Source organism: Pseudopodoces humilis, chromosome 14 (assembly GCF_049639895.1).
Source record: "Pseudopodoces humilis isolate 2021_Gansu_Grassland_sample_001 chromosome 14, ASM4963989v1, whole genome shotgun sequence".
Classification (NCBI taxonomy): Eukaryota; Metazoa; Chordata; class Aves; order Passeriformes; family Paridae; genus Pseudopodoces; species Pseudopodoces humilis.
The window spans coordinates 6,765,690-6,789,101 of record NC_142213.1 but is presented as its reverse complement, the minus strand read 5'-3'; the positions used below and the strand labels follow the sequence as shown (position 1 = coordinate 6,789,101).

At 42.0% G+C, this 23,412-nt stretch overlaps 1 protein-coding gene across 2 annotated transcripts; it reads right to left on the bottom strand.

Annotated features, from left to right (window-relative positions):
* Positions 1-69: 69 nt before the first annotated feature.
* NUTF2 (nuclear transport factor 2) lies at positions 70-22,132 on the bottom strand. 2 transcript variants are annotated; one of them, XM_005526268.3, is made up of 5 exons: positions 22,026-22,132; positions 13,341-13,465; positions 11,345-11,416; positions 7,187-7,285; positions 70-657 (listed from the first exon to the last, which is right to left on the bottom strand). In XM_005526268.3, the coding sequence occupies exons 2-5, from the start codon at positions 13,437-13,439 to the stop codon at positions 544-546; spliced, it is 384 nt and encodes a 127-aa protein (XP_005526325.1). In that variant the 5' UTR covers positions 13,440-13,465; positions 22,026-22,132; the 3' UTR covers positions 70-543. The 2 variants fall into 2 exon arrangements, with proteins under 2 accessions (XP_005526325.1, XP_087918470.1); XM_088062344.1 differs by lacking the exon at positions 22,026-22,132 and adding an exon at positions 21,406-21,522.
* Positions 22,133-23,412: the final 1,280 nt, after the last annotated feature.

The window sequence follows — 23,412 nt, the reverse complement described above, 5'->3', positions numbered from 1 at the left end:
ATCATTTCCCCACCAGACACAGTCTACCCCCAGCAAGCACTATCACACTCCACAGCCAACTCATAAAAATAATTTAAACTTTTAAGAAAATCTCTGTTTTATTGTGTAATGTAGCATTGAAACATCTGAACAAATCAATAACTGGGCTGTACAGGCTGCTGTTCTTTCATTTCTTTGGGTTATAGAGCATCTTGTCAGTACATAAACAACAACCTTTTGCATTATAAATTCTTTCCGAGGCATGCTGGTACAACACAAATTTCTCTTATCAAATGCAGCTAAGTCTAACTTCCAAACATCATGCACAAGAAACTCATCTAGTGACAATGTAAACTCAGCAGAAGGGCAGGTCACAAGTCTTGCTTGTTCACGCTCTGCAGTGCTGCAGGTTTGTGTATGATATTTGGAATGTTCCGTGAGTGTGAGTAATACCAGTTAAGAGGAGAGGAGGAAAACAAAAAAAACAAACAAACAAACAAAAAAAAAGTAGGGGGAAAAAAAGAAAAAAAAAAATAAAAGCCTGGGTGCCTCGGGATGGGCAGCTCAGCCAAAGTTGTGCAGTGCTAGCCTGAACATGTCATTGGTGCAAACCCAGGCATCGTTGATGTTCTTTAATAGAAATATCTGGTGGAATCCCATGATAGGATCTTCATCAGCCTGTAGAAAGAAAGGGAGGAAAAAGGTTGAAAACACTGATTTTTTGAGAAATTTATTCCAAAACTCACGATGAGACAACTCCAAGCTAACATTAACAGTGACATTACATGCTGTAAGATGTGTAGTACCTCAGGAGACACCAATACCACCAGAGGGTCTGTTCTGAGGGGCTCTGCAGACAAACACCCAGGGCCCAGATACACGGAAATCCTGCAATGGCATCTGAAGTTGGGGTTTTGTGGAAGACTTGCTGACATGTCACTCACCACACTGATGGAACATGCCTGCCTCAGTGTTGAATCACAAATCCCTTGCCCAAGGATCAAGCTTAAAAGAAAGTGGTTCAATGTTTAGCTGCTGAACTTTGGGTTGATGGCAGAAGGGAGTTTCTGCAGAGATTGGTATCGACACATTGCCTGGATGATGAAGATGGTCTGGGCTTTGAAAGCCTTGTCAGAGCAGGTGCAGCTGGCCAGAAAGTACTTCCCACTTCCACTGGCCAGCAATGGCTGGAAGGGAGCAGAGCATTCACTACAGCTGTGACAATGTGTTCTAAGCACAGGGAAAGGAAGCAGCAGTGCCGCCACTCCTGCCTCTGACAACATGTCTGGGTATTTATAATATTACTACAAAAGTAGAAAATAGTATTAGAGGGCGACTAGTACTCCCACCTATAATGTTTATTTACCCATCTTCTCAGAAACATCATACAGGAATTAAATCCGCAAAATAAATTGTTCCCAAATAAATCAGATGGAAATCACACAACAGGATTTAATCTGAAGAGCACATCATAGGACCAACTACAAAACAAGCTTCTGATGGCGGCTGTAGTGTGTTCAATTCAGCATTTTTGGAGGATTTTAAGCTTTACTTTTTCAACACATGACTATTCAGCTTCAAAAGCGGAGGGGGGCAGAAATTTATAAAAAAGAGCCTTGAAAAGCAGCAGCCAGAGCAGCTCATGAAAGAGGCTGTCACAGGACTGAAAGTTCATTGGCAATTCTCTGCTGCTGTTCAGCGAGAACAAGTGAAAAGTCTGAAAAGAAAAGCAGACTACAGAATAACAAAAAAGACAATTTACTTTAAAAAAGTAATATTCATGGACTTTGAAACAAGTCAGCTTTGAGAACCAACTTGCAAAGGACATCAGTTATATCACAGAACAGCAAATCTGCCAGAACACTGGTGGCATCAGGTGCATGGAAAGGAAGCATTCAGATCCAAAAGCCGCTGCAAGGATTTCACAGTGACAACCACCTAGGAAGTTAAGTGGTGTACATCAAGTGTAGTTTCAGTAAGTGTATGCTAATTCACAGAGGTAAACCAAAGTAAGCCCTAGACTGGCCCCTCATGAAAGTGATACTGAAATAATGATGGATATTTATTTATTAAACCAGCTGTGAGCTCTAAAGCTATCAAGGCAAGCACAGGGTTAGCAGTTGTTAGGGAAGAACAAAGAACCAAAACCCAGAAGTAAGCAAATGCATAAACAGGCAAAGAACACTCACATACCAAATCCTGCATGCATTTCTTATAAGTTAAAAAAATAAAATGCTACAATAAAATCATAAAAGGACAAGACTGATCCAGCTACAGGACTGTTTCCTACTGAAGAAAGTAAATTGAGTACAACTCTTCAGCTTGCAAAAACATAATGAGAATGGGGAGAACAGGCAAGACACATTAATATAAAACCATGAAGAACAAGTGAATGAGGAAACTACTACAGACAGAAATTAAGATGGCAACAAGTAAGGCCAGGAATATGGGCCAGTGTTCAACACATGACTGAATGAGAGAAAAATCCCCAAAGCAAGCCAAGTATTTGAACTTGTCATTACTGATATGAGTATGCTTTAAAATATACCTCTGGAAAAAAAAAATACCATCATCAGACAAGTTTAGTATAGGTCTCCTTGATTTCTGATAAGCCTATGTAGGCTCTGTAAAGAGCACTACAGCTCTTGATGCTTTCACTTAAGGAGAATTTCTTCCTTTCTTAAGAAATTCAGGGCTGGACACACAAAGGAAAACTAGAAGAGAATTCTTCCAAAACACTTGGTGTGGTACAGACAGCAAATTCCCACAATGAAGTCACACATTATAATTTTCTTTATTCCTTTAATGTTACCCCCTCATAACATAGAGGAGTGGTATACTTTAAAAACAAGGCAAACCCTAGACTATATTCAAGCTGAAGTACATACTTTGTAGTCCCTTCCCAAATTTTGACTATGTAATATTAGCACATAGCAAAGGGCTCACAGTTCAGTGACTCAAGATGCCCCAGAAAACACAGACTAATCCTATCCCATTTTAGTTTACATCTTCATCACAGCTCAGATAACACCACTGAAACTCTGTCCTTACTTTTCACTCCAAATACAGGCATGTCCAACTCAGGATTTGCATTCCAGATGTGAGCCCAGGCTCAAAACACATAGGGCTTCAGTCTTCCTATAAAACTTCCCTTTTTGTAGTTCAAATTCTTCCATGACATCATTGAATTAAAACAAAAATTAAAGAAGTCCCAGAATCAGACTGGAAGAATCCTCTGATTTCCAGGCTAGCCTTTTGCCCAGCATGAGCACAGACTACAAGAGCTCTGCATCACAGAGCCACAGAACAGGCTGGGTTTGTCCACAGAAGGTAAAGGTCCACAAAAGGGACCTTTAGAGATCATCCAAAACAACCCTCTTGTCCTGGGCGGGGACATCTTTCACTGTATCAGCCACAGCTTTGTCTAGCAGGTTCTTCAAATTCTCACAGAACAGATGTTTCACAAGGTGTCCAGGCACCACTTCCCGGGGTTTCTGTCTTCCCATGAAAATCTTCTCTTGTGTTCCATCTCTACTTTCCAAGTTATGTTTTCTAACCACTGTCCCTTCTTACACTGTCTGGTACCACTGACAAAGCTCACTTTCAGGTTGTTGGAAGTACTCAATTACTTTTCACTGACGTTTCAAGCAGATTGCCCTTAGCCACCTCCTCTCCCAGTTCCACAAGCTCTTTATCTCCCACAGTCTTGGCAGCTTTTTGACCTTTCAGTTTTTCTACATCCTTTCTGACCTAGAGGCTCAAAAGGAAGTCCTCAGCTCACAGAGCAGTGAGTCACATCAGAGTTTGAGATGGAACACTGCTTTGCATTTCAGGTTTAACTACACAACTTTCCTCTTCTTGCCTGGTCAGAGAGGGTTTTACTTCTTCACCAGCACCCCCAGCAATTATTGATTGAACTGCAGGATTGCAACAACCCTTACCTCAAAGGAAAGGCTAATTACTTGAGACTGCAGGTTCTTTCACATGTTAAGCCTTATTTAACAGGCTTTAAGCAATGCTTTAAGTGTTCAGCATGCATTACAAAAATATCCAGTGATTTTAATTGCAAATTTCCTTTTCCTTTTAAGACTAGGAAACACCGCATAACAATTAGTTATTCACAATTAATTCTGCATTGATCACTTCAAAAATCACACTCTGGGGAGAGTCACGGATCTGCCACATGGCTCTGAGAACACACAAGCCACAGCCATGCTTCTCAGCCGAGCTCAAGGGACAGAAGGGCAAGAAGAGAGCACTCCTTACTCAACCAGGACAGCGAGGACTGGAAGACAGGTAAGGCAGAGGGTTAAATGTTGTGGAGGGCTAGCCTGAAGACTTCGTTGGTGCACACCCAAGCACCTTGAAAATTTTTCAACAAAAAGGTTTGGTGGAAGCCTAGAACTTGGTCATCATCTGCCTAAGCATGACAGGAGAAATACATTACTAGGTGAAGTACACTGAAGATACTGGGTGACATTCAGGATGAACATTGGCAAAGCAGGGTCACACCAAAAGGAATTCACTCCTAAAGGCTTAAACTGATGCTTACTCTTCCTAGTTGAAGCAAGCAAGCAGCACTCAGACAATGAACAGCAATAAAAACCAATAGGATCAGAATAAGTGGATGTATATTTATTATATCTCTACGAAAGGATAACCCCACCCAAACATTAATACCTATCAGCATCCATTAAAGAGGATCTTTAAAAGCAATTACTGCACTGCTTTAGCCATTGAGTTAGATCCCTGCTAGAGACATTCACCTACTCAGATGCTCTGTTACTCTGCAGCATCTTCTCAAAGAAGCTGCTGTGCCCAGGCCCCTCAGTGCAGGTGATTATTCTGCTGCAAAAGGTTTGGTTTTTTAAAATTTATTTGTAGTTCATACTGGTATATAAGAATACTACTGGTCTTTGAAGTGCCCTTCCTCGTGCAAAATTCTCTTACAGCTCTCCTTGAGAGCAACATATGCAGGCTGAGCAGCCACACCACTAAGAAGGCAGCTTTAAATAACAGTGAGCATGCAGCTCCACATTTGCCTATTATAGTGCTCCCTGCTCAACTGGAGCTACATGTGAGCCACTTGTTAAAATGCACCACCTGCACCCAGCTGTTCTCAGTTACTGTATTGTACACAGAGCAGCACTGAGATGCAGTAAAATGGCTGTCAACATGTGTGAATTTGCACAAGAAAAAGGCCTTCACTACATATGACAGCCAGGTTCATTATGCCACAGACTGTTCCTGGTATTTCATTTGTCCATCTCTATAAATATTACACAGGGCAGAAGCGTGAAGTTAAAACTTTAAGCTGACTTTGACTTTCTGGACACTTGCTCTGTGAGAAGCAGCTCTCCCAGGGATTAAGATGCAATTTTTAAAGCTAAGGTTTGAGACACACAAATGTGAAGAGTGGAAAAACATTTCCTCACCTACTAAAAATTCACAAGCAAGTTGGATTTGATCATGACAGTAGGCATATTTTAACCCAGTGTGTTCTCTCCAAAAACCTGGATGCTCTAACACATGATCCCCAAATTAATTCAGCAAGCTGAAATTACTCAGAGGTTAAAAAAAAATACATCAGAAAATACTACTCCAAGTCATGGTATTTATGGAAAGCTCCCAGACTGCATTTACAATCCCTCCACATTAAAGAATCATGGTTTGAGAAAACCCAATAGCTTTACAGAATATTTTAGAACTTGGTATCTTGCCACAGGATCCAACACAATCACTGTTGCAAGCTGTGATTTGCTTGATAATTATGCAATAACCTTAAAAACATGACCGTGCAAAACGTGGTGCAGATGTGACTGGCCCAAGAAATTAAGTCAAAAGGTCTTGATCACATCACAGAATTTTGTGCAGACCCAAGAGCAAGGCTGAGGAGATCAACATGTCTGTCCTGTAATTCAGTGCTTTCCATGGTCACGTGTGGCTGCTTTTCCACGGAGTGCGTGCAGGTGGGACTGAGCAACAGAAAAGCTGGAATCCAACTTGCAGCTAGGAAGCATGAGCAACTTTAATGAGAGCCAAAGCTGCCTATGTTAGGTTTAGCAGTGGATGCATTACACTGGGCACTGCTCTTCTCAGCTGCCCAGCCCAAAACTAACAGGACAGCTTAGCAAGCAGATTCAAACATTCAGTCCTATGTCTACTTAGTAAATAGTAGTGTCAGTGAAAGTTTGAATGCTTTGATACTAGAGGTGCCATCGAGTTAGCAGGAAAAGGAAATCTAAACAGCTATTTTAAAATAAACTGGGTGCAGGTAACTCTAAATACTGGATGGCATTAGAGGCCTGACTTCACTGCATGGCCGGACCAAATGAATATGATTAGCTACTGCTACATAATTTCAGATTTTTTAAACTAACACCAACACTGTGAGCAAGTTCTGCCTGCGGCTGACTTTCCATACAGAGTATTTCTTGCAAATTCCAGGACAATGTCTTTCATTCATAAGCAGCTTCATTAATTTACAAGTATGTGGCCCTGATATATTGGCAGACTGGGCAAGTTTACACAGTTCAGCAGTATCACTCACACAGCAATATGGTCATACTAAGCCTGAAAAATAATCTGATTCGTCACAAGAAGCAGCTGTTTCAACAACAAGTGTTTTGATCTCAGAGGCAACATTCCCATTGCTGAATCAGTTTTGATTACAGAGGTACTGGACTGTACTAACACCAGGATTGTATTCTTGTGGCCTGTGACAGTAAAGAAAAAGTATGGACTCACTGAAGGGTGGTCAGTTAACAAAATGAAGTCTGCTAAATCAGAGCTCAATGCAAACATTACATCAAGGATGTTAAACCAGATGTGCTTAAATTGTCCAAGAACACTGTGACAATGCTTTTAATTGCAACAGAGGACACCAAAACCTTAGTGTGTAAGGGTAAGTGAAATACTGATGCTTCTAGAACCCACATGATATTTTTCTGCACAGTAAAATCCACAATACTTTGCTTGGTAGGACATGACTGTGAAATTACAGGTGGTTAACCTAGAACTAAGTATCTGAAGGAAGGAGCATTTCTTGACATTCTTGAACATCAGAGGAACAATATCCCAATGCAAGCTTCCCCCGTTCCTTCCCCACCCATAAGTGCATTTACATGTATTCAGAAATCAGATGATTTAGAATCCTGCAAAAATCGAAGACATAAGCACTCATTAACCTGTAATGGAAAAAGTTTACCTTAAGCTGTCCCACTACCATACTGAGTATACAGCTATCAGGTGTAGGTTGGTGGTCTTGTGCTGTGATGCTGTGTTGTATTTTTTGGAAAGGGAGGCTCTGCAATGAAAAGAAATCAAAATAAGGAGATGTACAGTAATTGAATTGTTTAACTTACAAAACAAAGATTGAGCAAATCCAATGTTATGAAGTGTTAGACTACTGTGGCAGTACTGCACAGAGAACTGTTGCAAATGAGGGCACTACTCATGTGGGGTAAATTTTAGCAGGTGTGTTTTTCAAGCACCAAAAGAGGAAATAATGTCACCATACACAGTAAATGGTACCTTTTCCTACTCTAATTGCACTGTCTGAAGGGCTTCAGATCATCTGTAAGCTCAAAGTCCTTATGATGAAGGAACAAACCTCTGCTCTGAACTGTGTTAAAAGATTTTATCATTTAATACTTGAGGTTTACCAGACAACTCCGAATTTGCTTCTTTGTTAAAGTGGCTATGAATGGAAAGGAAAAGTGGATGAAATCTTCAAGACTTGAAATCCACATATCCACCCTTTCCCTTTTTAATTCCCTTGACACTCAGGCAGCCAATGTCAGTATGTCTGGAGGTATGTGTGCAAGGAACACACCTTGAGGAACACCAGGCATCTGAGAGTAATTCCTGTCTTTCAACTTAGACCACATTCACATTCCAACATGGACAATTCCAAGCAGTGAACGTGAAATATCTGGGAGATCTCAGAGTCCTGACACACAAATGCAGTTTTGGGACTGCTCTCCCAAAAGCTGCACTACTGCTAGGTGCTTTAGTGGCAGTTCAGCATGGATGGAGCTCTGGGTGACCATGTGGGAGATATGCAAAGTCCAGGAAATGCACAGTGGCCATTCAAACCTCAGGTGGCACTTGGATGCCTTTGCTGCATTTCCCCAATTTGGAAACAGGTTGACACAGATCCAAATGCATACTTCAACAAGTTCTGCATGTCCCTCTAGTGGAAGGAGCCTCAAAGACTTCCAAGAAGGCCCAGGTAGAGACATGAGTCCTGCTATAATGGATATGAAGTACAGTCTTGGCTCTACAAGCCTAAGGCTCTAGGAAAAATTCCAGGAAGCTAAATCCTTGGATAACAGAGAACACAGAAACTGTGGAAGGATCAGGACCTGAGGAAGCAAACAAAGAGTAGGGAACAGCCCTCTAATCAGAGGGACACTATTCAAGAACAGCCTTTAATAAAGCCTGAAGTGCTTCCTCTTGGCTGGGAGTGCAATCCCAACCAACTTTGAAGTGCAAAGTGAACCAACTGCTTTGTAGTATGGAATAGACATTTAGTAACAACACAAATCCAAAGCCTTCTCTTCTGAATGACCAGCAGACTGTTTTCCAGGGACACAATCCCAAACTTCAATGTGCAAAATGCCCACACAGCCTGCACAAGCACAGACTGGGAAGTTCCTTTGACAAAAGGGTCTCCAAAGTGTAGTTCTACCTCAGCACAACAGCTTCTTGTTGAAGAAGTCCTGCAAAAAGATTCTCTTGAAAGGCAGATGAAGAGGAATGAATGCAATTGTGTCCAGGGAGGAAGGAAAGGCTTCGGAATCAAGAGCTCTGCAAAATGGTGGCAAAAAAGAACTACAGACAAGGCTGGGTAAGATAGTGGCTGTTTCAAATATCTGATTCCACAGGACAAGAGGAAAAGGCCTCAAGCTGCATCAGAGGAGGTTCAGGCTAGATATCAGGAAGAATTCCTTGACTGGAAAGGTTAGGCATTGGAATGGTCTGCCCAGGGAAGTGGTGGAATCAGCATCCCTGCAAGTGCTCAAGGAACACCTGGACAAGGCACTTAGCGCTGTGTTTTAGTTAATAAGGTGGTCAAAGGTTGGACTTGATCTTGGACACCTTTTCCAACTTTAAAGATTCTATGACTGTCCTCTTCAGAGGAAAGGACCCCAAATAGCTGGCCAGCCTAGTGATCACTTGTGTGATGCACTGGGAGAAATCCCACTGGAAAGAGTAGGGGTGTAGGTGACAGGAAAGATTACTGATTTTAGGATAGGCAGAGGCTACCTTAAAAGGATAGCTGCTCACAGACATCCATCTGTACTGGAGTGAAGAATTTTGTGGTATGAAAAGTACAACAGAAATGTCTAAAAAGCATGGAGCCACACAAGCAAGGTTTTTACCATCCCCTGACATTAGAGATTGACTGGTCTTTCACTATGAAAACTATGGAATCTCCTTAAAGTCAGGTAAGAGAAATTAGGCAAGAATAAAGTTGAGTTGCATAAACTCACTGCTGGCAGCAAGAATACCTGTCTCAGCTTCCTTGCTCCATTATGTTCATAGAACTACGTAATTATTATCTCAAATGCTCAATGTAAATCCGGCTGCTCCTAATTAGCACAGGCACACTATGTGAAAGAAGTCCAGTACCAATTAGGACAGAAGGAACAAGTGTCAATTCCCACGTTATATCGAGGTACAGATGTGCCAGGCCTGCAGAGCGATGCCCATACAACCTTGCCCTACTATATTAGCAGATTGAAAAGGTGCCATACCATTGCTGTCACACAGCAAAGAACTTGATCTAAAAGAAAATGCCACCTCTTTGTGCTTATATCAGTTCACCAGCCAGGCACTAAAGGACACAAGACCACAGAGGTGTGAACAAATTTCAGTGTCAAACTTATAGGGATGTGCTGAACTGACTAAGCAGCTCCAGAAGCAGAGTAGGTGAGCACATGAAGCTGACACAGCAAACAGAGCCCAGGCAGCTCAGTGCTGAAAGAGGAATGCTGAACGACATTAGAGTCACTGTAAGCTGATACAGCCCATAACGAGCCATGGCAGTGGAAGGGCACAGAGAAACTTCAGTGCATTTCCTCTTTACTTTAAGCAGATGGATACAAGCCAGAAAAAATTTCCCTAAAGCAGAGTAGTGTGTCTTCACTCACCAATTATGACTGCAGCAGGCACATAAATCCAGAAAGGTCACCTTGCACCAGAGGTAGGGAAGGTAAAGATGAGCTATGTCACAGTAGGAAAGGGGCTAGATCTGCCCTGGGCTGAACCCCAGGCAGCAATCAGACACTGTGGCCAAGCACATGCTTGGCTGGTTGGATATCTGAGTGGCTGCAAGCCCAAAAGTCTAAAGAACACTGAGTACACAAACAAGCAATCCTGGAGCTTGGGTATCTTCTCACCTACAAGCAAGCAGTTGCTGCTGTTTCTGAGATGTGCAGCCTTCTCAAAGGCAACACAAGTACCTGAAGCACAGACCTGAGGGCAAACCTCAGTCTTCTCAGTTAAAGATGTCTTAGGCAAAAGAAGCAATTCCAAAACACAGGAGAAGTAGCTGTGCAATAAGCCAAGTGTCAAGTTACAATTCTTTTTCTTTTCAATGTGTAATAAAAATGTCTGAAATACCATATCAGAGCAGACTGTCAGGTGACCTAAAAAGCTTGTCCTCTGCATGTCTTGCAAGAGAAACAAACTTTCTACTCTCATGACAGCTTGCAAGTACCCCAGTTTTATAACAGAAGCATGGATTTACTCAATAAGATAAAAATTCTTTTAGTTTAACTAAACAAACATGGAATTCCAGGGTCCTCTCACCTGCTGAAGAGGAAACATGTTTCAAAGTCCTGAACCATACCTGCTCATATCTGAACTGCTGACAAATCTGCATTGAGGATAAGTCAGCTTCTCCACTATAGAACTTATTTGCAGTTTATGTATCAGAAAACAAGTTGTTCCTTGCTGTAATGTGTCTAGCCTTTATCACAGACAGATCCAAGTAACAGGTTTGCTATTGCTTCTTCCTTGGCATGCCTTAAAAGAGCAAAGGCACCTTTCACTCCTCTAGATCAGAGGCAGCTTATGCATTAGACCTTTTAAAAAAAATAAATCAATAATGTCAAATACAATTGCAGTCACAAAATAACCTTGCAAACTATGGAGTCAATTAACATTCCACTATTAGAGCCATCAGTGGAATAACCCACTACACAGCAGTAATTCATAACATTTCTTGAAGACCTAAGCTGGAAGCATGAGGTCAAGATTTTTGAACTGCTTAAGTCTAACTCAAATTTTCAGAAGCAATTATCTTCTAGTCTTCATAACTGTTTCCCAAAACATTCAGTAAGGATTACAAACTTACAGTGAGTTTTTCAACAATGGCTGCTTTGCCCTGGAACTGCTGTCCTTCCCACGTAAGGCATGATGCATCAATCTGGAGGAAAAAGAAAAATGTCATTAACTCAAGTAACCCATAAGCAATCCTGTTAAGAGACTTTGTTTATTTAGCAAAAATCCTCAGAATCCAGCTATTTTAAAACTACCTCAAAGGGACATAGAAAAAAAATAGCAAAATCCATTGAAAAAGTTTGGAACAATCAACTAAAAATTAAGTAGACTACATTTCATTATCATAAGCCTACCAGCAAAAAGAGTTCCTGCCTATGGATAAAAGTTCAGAAGAAAATCTAAAGGATAAAACAAATAAAAATTATACGGACATAAAGTAAAGCATGTGGAAAGAGAAAAATATATGAAGAAAACTGACAACATGGGTTACACCAACAGGACCAGTGCTCCAACTCCCCTAACTCAAGCAATTCAAAAGTGATTGGCCACATCCCTACCTGGAATATGACAAAAGTCTTAATTGACTTGGAATACACCACTAAAGATAAACTGAATCTTGTGGTGGAAGTAGAAGTACAGGAATACAAACCAAATCTAAGAGCTCCCTGCATGCTATAAATTTTTTTTTTGCTCCCCTGGGGTCTATGAAGGGAAAAAGCTCTTCATTAAAAGCCCATTTCTATAGAATCTCCTCAAATTTAGACAAATTGTGACCTCACAAGCTACACAAAAAAAGGGTGGTCCCATTCCCCACAGTTCAGGAATTCCACAAAACTACACACATCAGTGACCTGCATAATAGTTCTCCCAATTACATGTGAACAGGACTCTTCATTGAATGATGGAAGGCAGAAAGACCCTAAGGGTGAAAAAAAAGCCAGGAGCTCACTGTGTGGAAGGCCCTATCTCCAGAAATTTAAATTAGTTGGTACTTACCATCATTTTGAGGACTGAATGTATTTTGGTAATAAAATACAAACTACTAAGAGCCTTCATATTTAGAGCTGTGGTTAGAACAAAAACTGCTTGATTTTCTTCCTCTCTAGGCTCTGTACAGAGATTCTTGGGAAAAGTAAACCAACAATCTGGCAAGTACACAACAATCCCAAGAGCAAATGGTATCAGTGCTGCTGGATATTGCTGAAGTGTAAGAAGGTGTCAGAGGGTGTTGAACCGTTTCAAGCCTCGAGAGCTTGCTGGAACTTCACACAGCTAATCCAGCACATGAAAAATCAGCCAGAAAAACAGGATATGCTGCTAGAAGATTTGTCAGCCTTGAATATCTTGCTGCAACTCCTCAGCCACCCAGCAGCAATCCTCACCATCAGCAATCAACTCCACACACAGAGCACTTTGCATGATCTGCAGGAATCTTCTTCCAAAACTAAAAGCTGATGTGCCCTGGGTTTGTTAGTTACAGTTTTTAATTCTAGTATCCAAGTCTACTTAACCCCAAATAAGATGCAAAGCTAAAAACTTAATATTTGAGGAAATTTAAACTAAATTTACATCCATTTAACATGTTATTCTACATGTTTAAACTGGATTTAAAACCGTAAATTTATTTTAATGTTCAGAGGATTAATATAGCATGAGATCCAAGAAACACCTGCAAGAACTGCTAAACACAAGGCAGGATTTAAATTACATCCCACTTCAAGAGGGATCCAAGCAAATTCATGCCTGTAAATTAATGGCAAACTAAGGCTAGAATGTTTGCTTTTACAGAGCATTTCATCACAGGATTATCATCAAACCTCTCCAAAACAAATCGCTGCCTACAGCTAAACAGGGCTTTTGTGACACTGACTCCCTATAAGACAAACAAAGCTCAAAACAGAAGTGAAACATAAAAGAAAAGCAATGAATAAAAGTGAGTGTGATTGCACTGACTGGCATTCTGGAGCCAGGATAAAGCCCACTATCCCACCCTGTGTATTGTCACACATCAAAAGAGGGAATCCCAGACAATGGGACAGAGCTCCAGCTCCCTTTCTGTGGATACTTACATATATTGCTCCTAACTGAGTCCTGTCTGCATCAAAAAGTTGGTAGTAATGTTGTACAAAGCTGGATCCAATCTGCTCCCAGATAGGCTTGTCTCCCATTCTGAATCCTCAACCAGAGCCAGTGACTGTAAAATAAATAAAATCATCACAAAGATCACAGGAATAAGTGTAACACTTGAGTATCACATCATCGAGAAACACAGATCCTCTCAACTGGCCTGAATTTTTCTTTGGGATAAGTAGGACAAACTCACCTCTGTATCCTAGACTTGTAAATAAAAGTCTTGGATACTGAATGGTTTAATTTCTAATTATAGATTTGGTTTGTAGTGCTGTTTCAGTGTGAGGTCACATCTCATGTACAAAAGTGGAGAACAAGAACAAAACTGTTACCACCTTGTCTTCACATATTTCAGAAGTTACACCATCTGAACAAGCTGGCAAGTGCTCGCTGTTTCAACTAGATCTCATTTACCGTAAACAACTGACCTGTTAACATGGATTGTCTGCAAGTGGCTTACACCAAATGATTCATGTATTTAGCTCCTCAGGTATTTCACCATCCACAGACCATTCTAAGAGTGTCCTGTCAGTGGCACATAACAATTAATCCACTAGCTCTTTGTTTAACACAAGCTTACTGCCCATCCTCTTCTATCCTGTCAGTGAGGCTGAAGTAGACTCAATGTTTATCTTTGAGCCAGTAATAACTTCAAAATACAAACCATGATTTTTCACAGTGGTGAGAATCTGCAGTTCCTAGTGAAGGTGCTGAAGGTATCCCACACTTCTGAAAACAAGTCCTTCTATTCCAGAGGGATTAAGCATAGAGCATGCACAGCAGTCTAAATAGGCCCAAGCTGATGGCTTTATCACAACATTACATTTTTCAAGAAAGCAAATTAATTTTTATTTATCCTGATCTCTCTCTGAAAGTCTGAAAAATTGTGCTAAAATTCAAAACAAAAATGTTGCACTCAAACCCCACTACGCTATATTTTAAGACCTGAGTTCACTTCAAGCAAATTATACTTGCTTAACATCTAGATCTGTCAGCCACTAGTCTCTCTTTGCAATCCCTGTCCAGGAACCTTGAAGTTACAGGTTTAAATTGCACTGCAAGCCTGGAAGGGTAGGAAATTCTGTTTTAGGACACAGGACATAATAGTAATTTTGCATTCCTTTACCAGTCAATTACTCACACACCCATATAAGATTTGACAAATTCATAATAAAAGCAAAACACACATTCCCAAGGTCTCCACAAAGGGTACTCCCAGGCCCAGCTTTCTGTGCACTGTTGGGCAAGAAAACTCTTCATATTTTAGGCCTTTGGCTATCTGAGCTTTGCTCATACAAATGGGAACTGAAATGGGTTTAGACTCTAGGTTGGAAGTCTTAAGGTCATAGAAATTTGGCCAGACTTACAGAAGAGCAAATCTCTTTTATCAGATCAGTGACCTAACAGCAGATCACATCTGTGTTTTCAGGGTAGTAAATTCAACTACGAAGAACAACTGCTATCACAGCTTTAAACATCCTTATTTCACAATCAGATACCTAGGCAGTATAGTCAACATCAAACTCACCAAACCTGCACACTAACATAAAAATTCAAAACCTTGTTGCCACACCACTATAGTTTCAACTGCTCCAAAGAGATCTACAATCTGGTCTTAGTCACCATCATGAGCACTCCACTGATACTTGCAGTACATACCTCAGTCTGGAGGAGTTTACCCTGTGTGGTCACTCCTCTGGGAAAACACATTGCAAATTAAAAAAAACACCCAAGTACAATAGATTAAAAAAAAAACAAACCAAAAAACCCAAACCAACCCCACACTCACCTCCCAGATAACTTAAATCTAGTTCTTTACAAGTGAAAAGGTTGTATTGATTGCACATCTGTAATAGTTGCATACAGCCTAACGAGCTGATCCAGAAATCAAATAACTTCAGCTTGTATTAGAGGATTTTATGTTGAAGAAAAAACACGCTAAAAACATGGCACCAACTCCCTGGAAATTCTACTGAGTGATGCCCACCCTGCTGAGAAGTAGGACTCACGTCATATTTGGAAACCAGAAGGACTTAAGTTGATGCTTGCAGTTTCCATTCCAGACCTGTGGGTACCTAGAATTGTGTAGTTTGGGATGGCTGCAGTGGAGCCAACAATCAGCACACATGAAAATCACGTTGATGCACTTTTTATGGAGCATCATAGCTTCAACTTCCAACATACAAAGTTACATCACTATCAGATATTCCCAAACATTTAAGGGCAAATCTAATTGACAGTATTTATGCCCAGCAGTCACACATCTAACACTGAACTGAAGTAAAGGACAATAAAATAACCACCAGCTTATTCTTCTGAAGTGAAAGCAAGTCAGGTATTGACATATTAAACTTCCCCACATACAAGATGTGCATTCACCCTTAACAGCTCCCTGTACCATCACACAAACTCAAGATTAAGCTGTACACCAGCATTGCACCTCATTTAGTCCCTCAAGGCACAACAGCCTCACTCAAGCACCAGATGCCTTCTGTTCCATCCTGAAACTGTGAGAAAGCCTTAGAGACTGCAAGGAATGAAGGCATTCTTATTTTAAATATAGAAAGTAGAATGATGGTTTCTAGATCTAAAAATTAGTATGTTAGGTTGCTATCTCCTCCTAAAATAAGTATTTGTATTTTGATCAGTAAAATACTGCTAAATAAATAAAAAAGAGCACAAATTTGACCAGTTGTAATGTTGATTTTATCAGAAATGAGAATAAGCTAAAAATAAAATGAGGTTGAAATTAATGATCCTTGACTAATTTTTTTTGTTTGCTACAGCCTTACTGTCTTTCCTGTGCCATTCATATATGGTTTTGCTGACCACCCATTCCTCCTGGAAAGGTTTATTTTCCTTTTCTGATTTGTCACCTTTTCTTCCATGCTGTTTTCTGCCTGTCATTACAGTTGTAAGAAGCTTAGAGATGTACCTAAAGAAAGAACAAGATGGGAATGATCTGTGTCATCAACCCCAGTCCCTTTCAGTGAGACACAACCCATGTAAGACTGTATTGATACAGTTATCAGTACAGTATTTTAATGAGATAAATACAATACAAAAGGCTTTAAGATCTATTGCAAATGAGGAAAACAGGTTCTGATGTTGTAAACACTAGGGCAACACAGAGCCATCCAGCCAAATCCATCCATGCTTCATTCAAATCTGTCCGTGGCTACAGAAACAAGAATATTCACTTAATATAATGCCAAATAAAAGAAGTCTCAATAAACTAGGAAGCTCCTATGATGTGGCACACCTGTCCTTTCAAAGGCACCTGCTGAAAGTTACTATTGTGTAAGTGCATTACTGGATATTCCACCTTAATTCTCCTTTAATGGAAAAGGAGATGATTTCCTTAAGCTAATTATTTTCCCTGCCTTTGTCACTTCAAACCAAAGCTACCTCCTCACAACCACTTAAGAACATCAGGGACCATTTGATTAACAGTTTCTTCACAAAAGCACAGCAGTAAAGCAGAGCTACCAGCACATAGTGTAACACTAAATTCACATCATTCACTCTATTTCTTGGAATCTGCTTATACTAGAGATTTTATCCCCCACCCCAAACACCACCCAGCAGTCTGTGCTGAAGCAGAAACCCAATACAGTGCACAAAAGCTGCAGCTCCCAGCAACTCTGTCTTCAACAGGTATATGCTGACACTACTGAACTGAAGTGCTTCTCTGCAGGCGCCTTTTGCAGTGACACCAAAATAAAATTCTCCAATACCTTTGCCAGGCTGCACACTGACGTGTCAAGAGTAAATTCCATCCCTCTATACATCTCTTACCACAATCCCTATCTCATCCTGCAAGGTCCCAGGGCATCCCTGGTGATTGCTTTGCCTCCATCTGTTTTGGCACATGGCAGACTGCACCAAGAGCAGGACTAGCTGCAGGACCAAGCAAGAAGAAGCACTGAGGAGAAAGCTGCACCCGTAAGACAGAGAAGACCTAGAGGAGAACAAAGCCTCCACATGAGCTGTGAGTGACCTTGAGTAAAAAACTAGGGTTACACGGCCTCAGCAGACTTCTTTATCCACAAAATCCAAAAATACAGAATCTTTTCCATTGCTTGTCCCAGCTTTGGTGTCTCTGTCTACACTCACCCCTCTTCCATCCCTCCTGCCTTGTCTCTGGGTGTGAGATTAGCACGAGCACAACACCACTGCCCATAACTCCTAAGGGGAACTCAGTCCTTACGAGACTCGTTTCTGGCCCTGGTCTCGATGAAACCTCCTCCTACGGCTTCCTTCACAAGCTATAAAACACATGATTCTCTGTCAGTTTGCTGCAGCACAAAGTCCATCTTTCTGCTCGTGTGGTGCCACCATAGCTACTCAGAGGGGTAGCTTGAGGAAAAGTCACTTTTTTACTTGGAAAAACAAGACTTACAAAGAGATTGCCTTCTCTGAAGCACATAAGTGCCAGTGACATTTGGACCAGGTGAGCTACTGTCACAGCACTGCAGTATGGAAAAAGAACAAAAAGTTGCTTCAGCCAGCATTTATGCTTCACCACATTATCAGACCTGGACACATGTAAGCTTGCTACTATCAATTAAAAAGATGAAGTCATTCTGAACTGGAACAAGATAGACCTGCAATTCTAAAAGAATACTATATTTCCTGAAAAAGTCAACAAAAACTAGCACAAGTGATAGTAAAATATAAATTGCTAAAGAAAAACAGAGGTGGTCGGCCAGGGTTTGCCACATTTAAAAAGCAAGCTGTATTCAAAGAATGAACAACCACCACAGGCAAAGAAAGTCTGTAAAGTCTTTCTGGTCTGCAAAACACTAAGAAAAAACCCACTGAATTTAAAGAGGAAAAATCTCAAACCAATTACATTCTAATGCTAGTGGAGAAAATTATCCTCTATTACCTTCTAATCAGTTATGATTATATTTATTCCACAAGTAATCTCAGCATATATAAACCACGCTCCCAGGATAGTAAAGCCAGCCCAAGACACCACGAAAATTAAACTCTCTTAAGACTGAATTCAAGCTTGTTTTCTGGAAGATTTGAGAATCAGTGCAACAAAATAATACCAACACCGCCCTTAAATCTGTGCTGCTGGTCCAGTGACACATGTGAATCCACAGCAAGCAGGGTTTGGACCACCAGTTGCTGCACCCTTCATTACTGATTAACAGGAGAAAATAAGGATAATGAAAGCACTCTCAGCTTTTTCAGTTCCTGATACTCTTGCAATTTCTACCATGCAGGTATTTTAGATCGCTCAGATTAGATAGTCAGCAGTCTTTAGACTGGTAAGTAAAGCAGCAAACAGTTTTATGCTATTTTTTCCTTCAATTGATTTTCTTTTGCCACTAAAACTTGCACAGACAGGAGTGCCTCCAGTGTGCACTTTCTAGGAACACAAAGGAACCAGCATCACAGGACCAGTTAATCTTCTTTCAAATACGTCATCTCTTCAACTCCACCAACAACCACTAGATAACAGATCATCCTCCTTTAGCAAAGGATACACTCCCAACAGAGAAACTATTATCACAGAATAATGCAGGTTTGCAAGGGACCTCCTCCAGCTCAAAATAGGAGGACAAACCTGTTCCACCGCCTGACTGCCCTCATACAGAGGGCAGCTGTCCTGTGTCCTACTCCAATCCCATCTGTTCCAGTTATGTCCCTTGTGTCCTGCCCTGCCATGAGGCACCCTGAGAAAAGCCTGGCTCCATTCTCCTGATAATGGCCTGACAGAGACTGGAGACTGTGATTAAGCCCTGCTCAAACCTTTCCTAGAGTAAACAAGCCCAGGCCATGCACAGTAAGGCAGGGATGCAGAAATACTGGAACTTACTGAGGGGCATCATGCCTCGTCAGCCATTTATCTTCAACATTCTGCATGTCTGATGGTAAATGCCAATTCAGCGATCAATCATTCTCCATTTGAAAACCCATAAAATTTCCAGTTGAGGGCCAAATTTGTGCATTCAGAGACAGAAGGAAAGAAATGTTTCTCTGACGTATTTTCACAATTATCTCCACAGCAGTTGATTGATCCATAGAGGAGAACCCTCTGTGAACTACAGCTCAAGGCCAATCAGAAACCATTGACTTCAGAGACGTCCACCAAGTAATTGCCATGGACTGCTCTGTGCAAGAAATTACATTATCCTAAATATGCTTTCAGAGCTAAAAATAATTAAGTCTAGATACGTGAACAGTGAAAGGATGCAAAGGGAGAAAGGGGAAGGACAAGGTCCAGACTATTTCCTTCTGGAAAATACATTTACTTTCCCCTTCTTAGTCTTTTTATTCCTTTACTCCAATTTTGCTAGAACAAATTAATGAGGGAATTACGCCAAACTGAAATACATACTTTTTTTGTTAGAAATGTCAGCAACTGTAATGCCACTAGTACACAAAGCATCTGAGGAAGACTCTGGGAAAGCTTTCACTGTGCCTGCAGCTTGATGCTCATCCCAACTGCAACCTAACAACCCAAGAGAGCCACACAGATTCAGTCAGGATGATTTTCAAATATACAGTCATATATTACACATAACTGCAGAGGAGGACATAATGTTTCATTGTTAAGCAAAAGCCACATTGCTACACAACTGCCTTTTTTTTCAGAGTATTCTCCATGCAAGCCAAAAAATGAATTCAAGTTTGTTAGGCTGAAGCCACATTTCCTTTCCCCAAAATGAATGCAGGACTGCTCAGTTTAAAAAAAAAAAAAACAGGGGAGGCACTGGGAAACTGCAGGGGAGAATTGCTACACCCAGTTTTTCTTTACCTTATAGACACAGTAACAAAACATTTAATGGCTAAACTTGCCACAATATCTAAGAGTTTCAAAACAACCTAAAAGAATTATACTTGCAATGTTACCAGCTATCAGTATATATTGCATCCCTATATCTACCATTTTACTTTCACTAACTAAATGATCCTCTTATTAACAGGGACAAAAGAAATCCCAGCAGAGAGAACTACAGAAATTTGTTACCATTTGCATTTTTCTAAAGACTTGAACAAACACAGATGTTAAGCAAATATATTTCAAATCATCTAACAAATAACTTGCAACCTTTTAGACAAATAATAACTAGGGGCCCAGTGGGAAAATAGTCCAAAAGTGAGCCAAAATATCACCCCACTTTAAACGAGATCAGGCATTTTACTATATACAGTAATTTTGCTACATCTAGGTGAAGGTCTGTGAAATGCTTTTTTTTTTTTTTGTTGCTGTTAAAAGAAAACTTAAAAGTCACTACACACAAATACAGAAATCACTGTTTGAACACAACTTCTCAAGAAGACAAGAGTACTAACTTGAGACAGCAGCTGATTAAGGAATCAGAATTCACTTTCAAGCAATGTTTCTGCAACCACTTCCTTTTCAAGCATTTACCTGATTGTTGTTTTTTTTTTCCCAGTTCAACTGCAATACAGTATGTCCAACTCTAAGATACATTTACATTAGAAATTATGGACTGAATGAGCTAAATTATTATAAGCTAAATTATTATACATTATTATTACTAAAATGAGCTGAATTATTATTTCAAACTATCTCAGACTGGAAGTTCAATTTGAATTGCAAGAACAGACTTTTGGGGATTTAAGTTATCTTCAGAAAGCTATCTCACATTAACTGAATGTAACATACACTCCTTGCTATTGCACACCTTTGCAGGTTTTGATTGTTTTCAGAGCTGAAAAGTGACAACAGACAAAGAAGGGAAGAAAAAAAAAAATTTCTCTTGCAGATCATACTGGAAAATGGTAACTCAAAGTAGAAAACTACATTGCTGCAGCAGATCACTGAGCACATGCACTTTGCTAGTTTCACTCCAAGGAAGCATGAACCTTTCACGTTCAATGTGTCAAAGTGATTCAACCATGTCAGGTAACTTCGGTCCTCACAACCTTCTGGCAAGACAGAAAACAGCAAGAACATCAAAACCGAGTATATCTTCTGCCCTGCACAAACCACCTCCTCGCGGCTCCCGGTTCACTCACTTTACTCTCCTCCCTGCAATACTGAGCAGTGGTAAAGCAAGACAGAAGCATCGACGGGCACCAGGCCCAGGAGAAGCCTCGGTGCCCCTGAGGGTCGCGCTGCGGGGCCCGCCTGGGCGGTAGCGGAGATAGCACGTCCGGGGAGTGCCGGGGGCTGCCGGCGGGGCGAGGCGAGGCACAGCCCGCACCTCCCCGCTACCTCCCGGCCCCGCCGGAGCGATCTGCCCCCGAGCCTGCGGGCCGAGCTCGCCCCTGCCGAGGCCCCTCGCTCCCCCCGGGGGAGCTGGATCGGGGCCACCCAGCCCCCTCAGCCCGCCCCCCCACCCACACGCGGGGCGCGCCAGTCCCCGGCACAGCCGACGATGGCTCGGCTCCCGCCGCCGCCGCCCCTCCGGGACTGCGCTGCCGGCGCCTCAAAGACGGGGAAGGTCAGGCCGGCTCTGGTCGGCGGCTCCCGCCCAGCCCGGCCCGCGGCAGCCGGCAGCGCCCCGCGGCGGGGATGGGGCTGGGCCACGGGGCCGCGGGGGGCGAGCGCCGGGTGTGGCGGTGCCGTGTGCCGGCCCGCGGGCGGCGCCGGCCCCAGGCCCGCTGCCACTGCCGGTCGCGCCCCCCACACTCACCCGCGGCTCCCACTATGGCGGCGGCAGCGGCCCCGTGCGCGGCGCGAGCCCCCTCAGCCTCTCTCGCCCGCGCTGCCGCCCCGCCCCGCTCCGCCTGGCCCCTCGGCATGCTGGGACAGCGAGTCACACCAGCCGCCGGCCGCGCACTGAGAGGGGAGAATAGAACTACAACTCCCGACAAGTCCCGCGCCGAACCCCGCGGTGGCTCATTTAAATGAGGGAAGGGGCCCGCGCGCCTCTGGCCCCGCGGCGGCGCCCCGGAGCATTGTGGGATCGTGGGGGAGCGGAGCGGGGAGGGGCGCGGCGCCTGGGGAGTAACGGGGACAGGGTTGCTCCCCTCTGGGATGGGATTGTCACCCTTTGGGACGGGGTTGTAACCCTTTGGGATGGGGTTGTTCCCCTTCGGGTCAGGATTGCACCCCTCTGGGACAGAGTTGTACCCTCGCACAAAGCAGAACCCGTGGCCCTGAGTGGGGACGTGGGTGGTCAGCCACACAACTGCAGGTCCTGAAGTTATTTTTTTTTCCCCCAGAAGAGCTATACAGTGACAATTTTTTTAAAAAAATTGCTCGATTTGGTTGCAGTGAAAAGTTAGCAAAGAAGGTGTGGGGTGGTAGAAAAACCACTTCAAATAAATACTTGTGAACTTGTTAGTGGTCTAAAAAGCGTGGTTTGGGTCTCACTGGAGCCCTCCCATATTCTCTGAAGCAGCAGCAGCAGAGAGGACTCGTAAGGGTACAGGAATTGTCAGGATTTAGGATTACATTTAGGCTGTGGACACTTACATTCCTGGATTTCTTGTGTAACTGGAAAGCTGAACTGGTTGGTGGTCTGGTACTACAATGGTGGATATGGGTTACTTAGGGAATACATGACTTGTTTAGTGCTTGAGCTCTGCAGCTCAGAGATGCTGGACAAGGATACATCATTTAAAATAAAATTATTAACCCTCTGGGCCAAAAGTTATAATATTATTACATAAAAACTTTCAAAAAAACTGAAAAACACAAAACCTAAAAAAAAAAAAATAATAAAGGCTAAAATTAGGTACAAAACCCAAAAAGTGAGTCACTATTAATCTGTAGAGGAATTGTTATGAACTTAAGGTTTTCCCTTAGAATCATAAAAGCCATTTAAAATAAACTTTCTTCAAGTCCCCTTCTAGGGCTGACATTTGATAATACACAGAAATGTGACAACCATAAAAAGCTAAAATGGGTAGAAGAAAAATATTGCAAGGGTACAGGCTGGATTAGAATGCAGAAAGGTGAGGGGTTGAAAGAGAAGAAAAATGTTTGCATTGAGCAGCAGCAAAGTTTTCTTTTGCTAGAATAGTAAGGTGCCTTCCTGCAGAATTAACCTCTTAAATTCCCTGAGGTATGGTTGC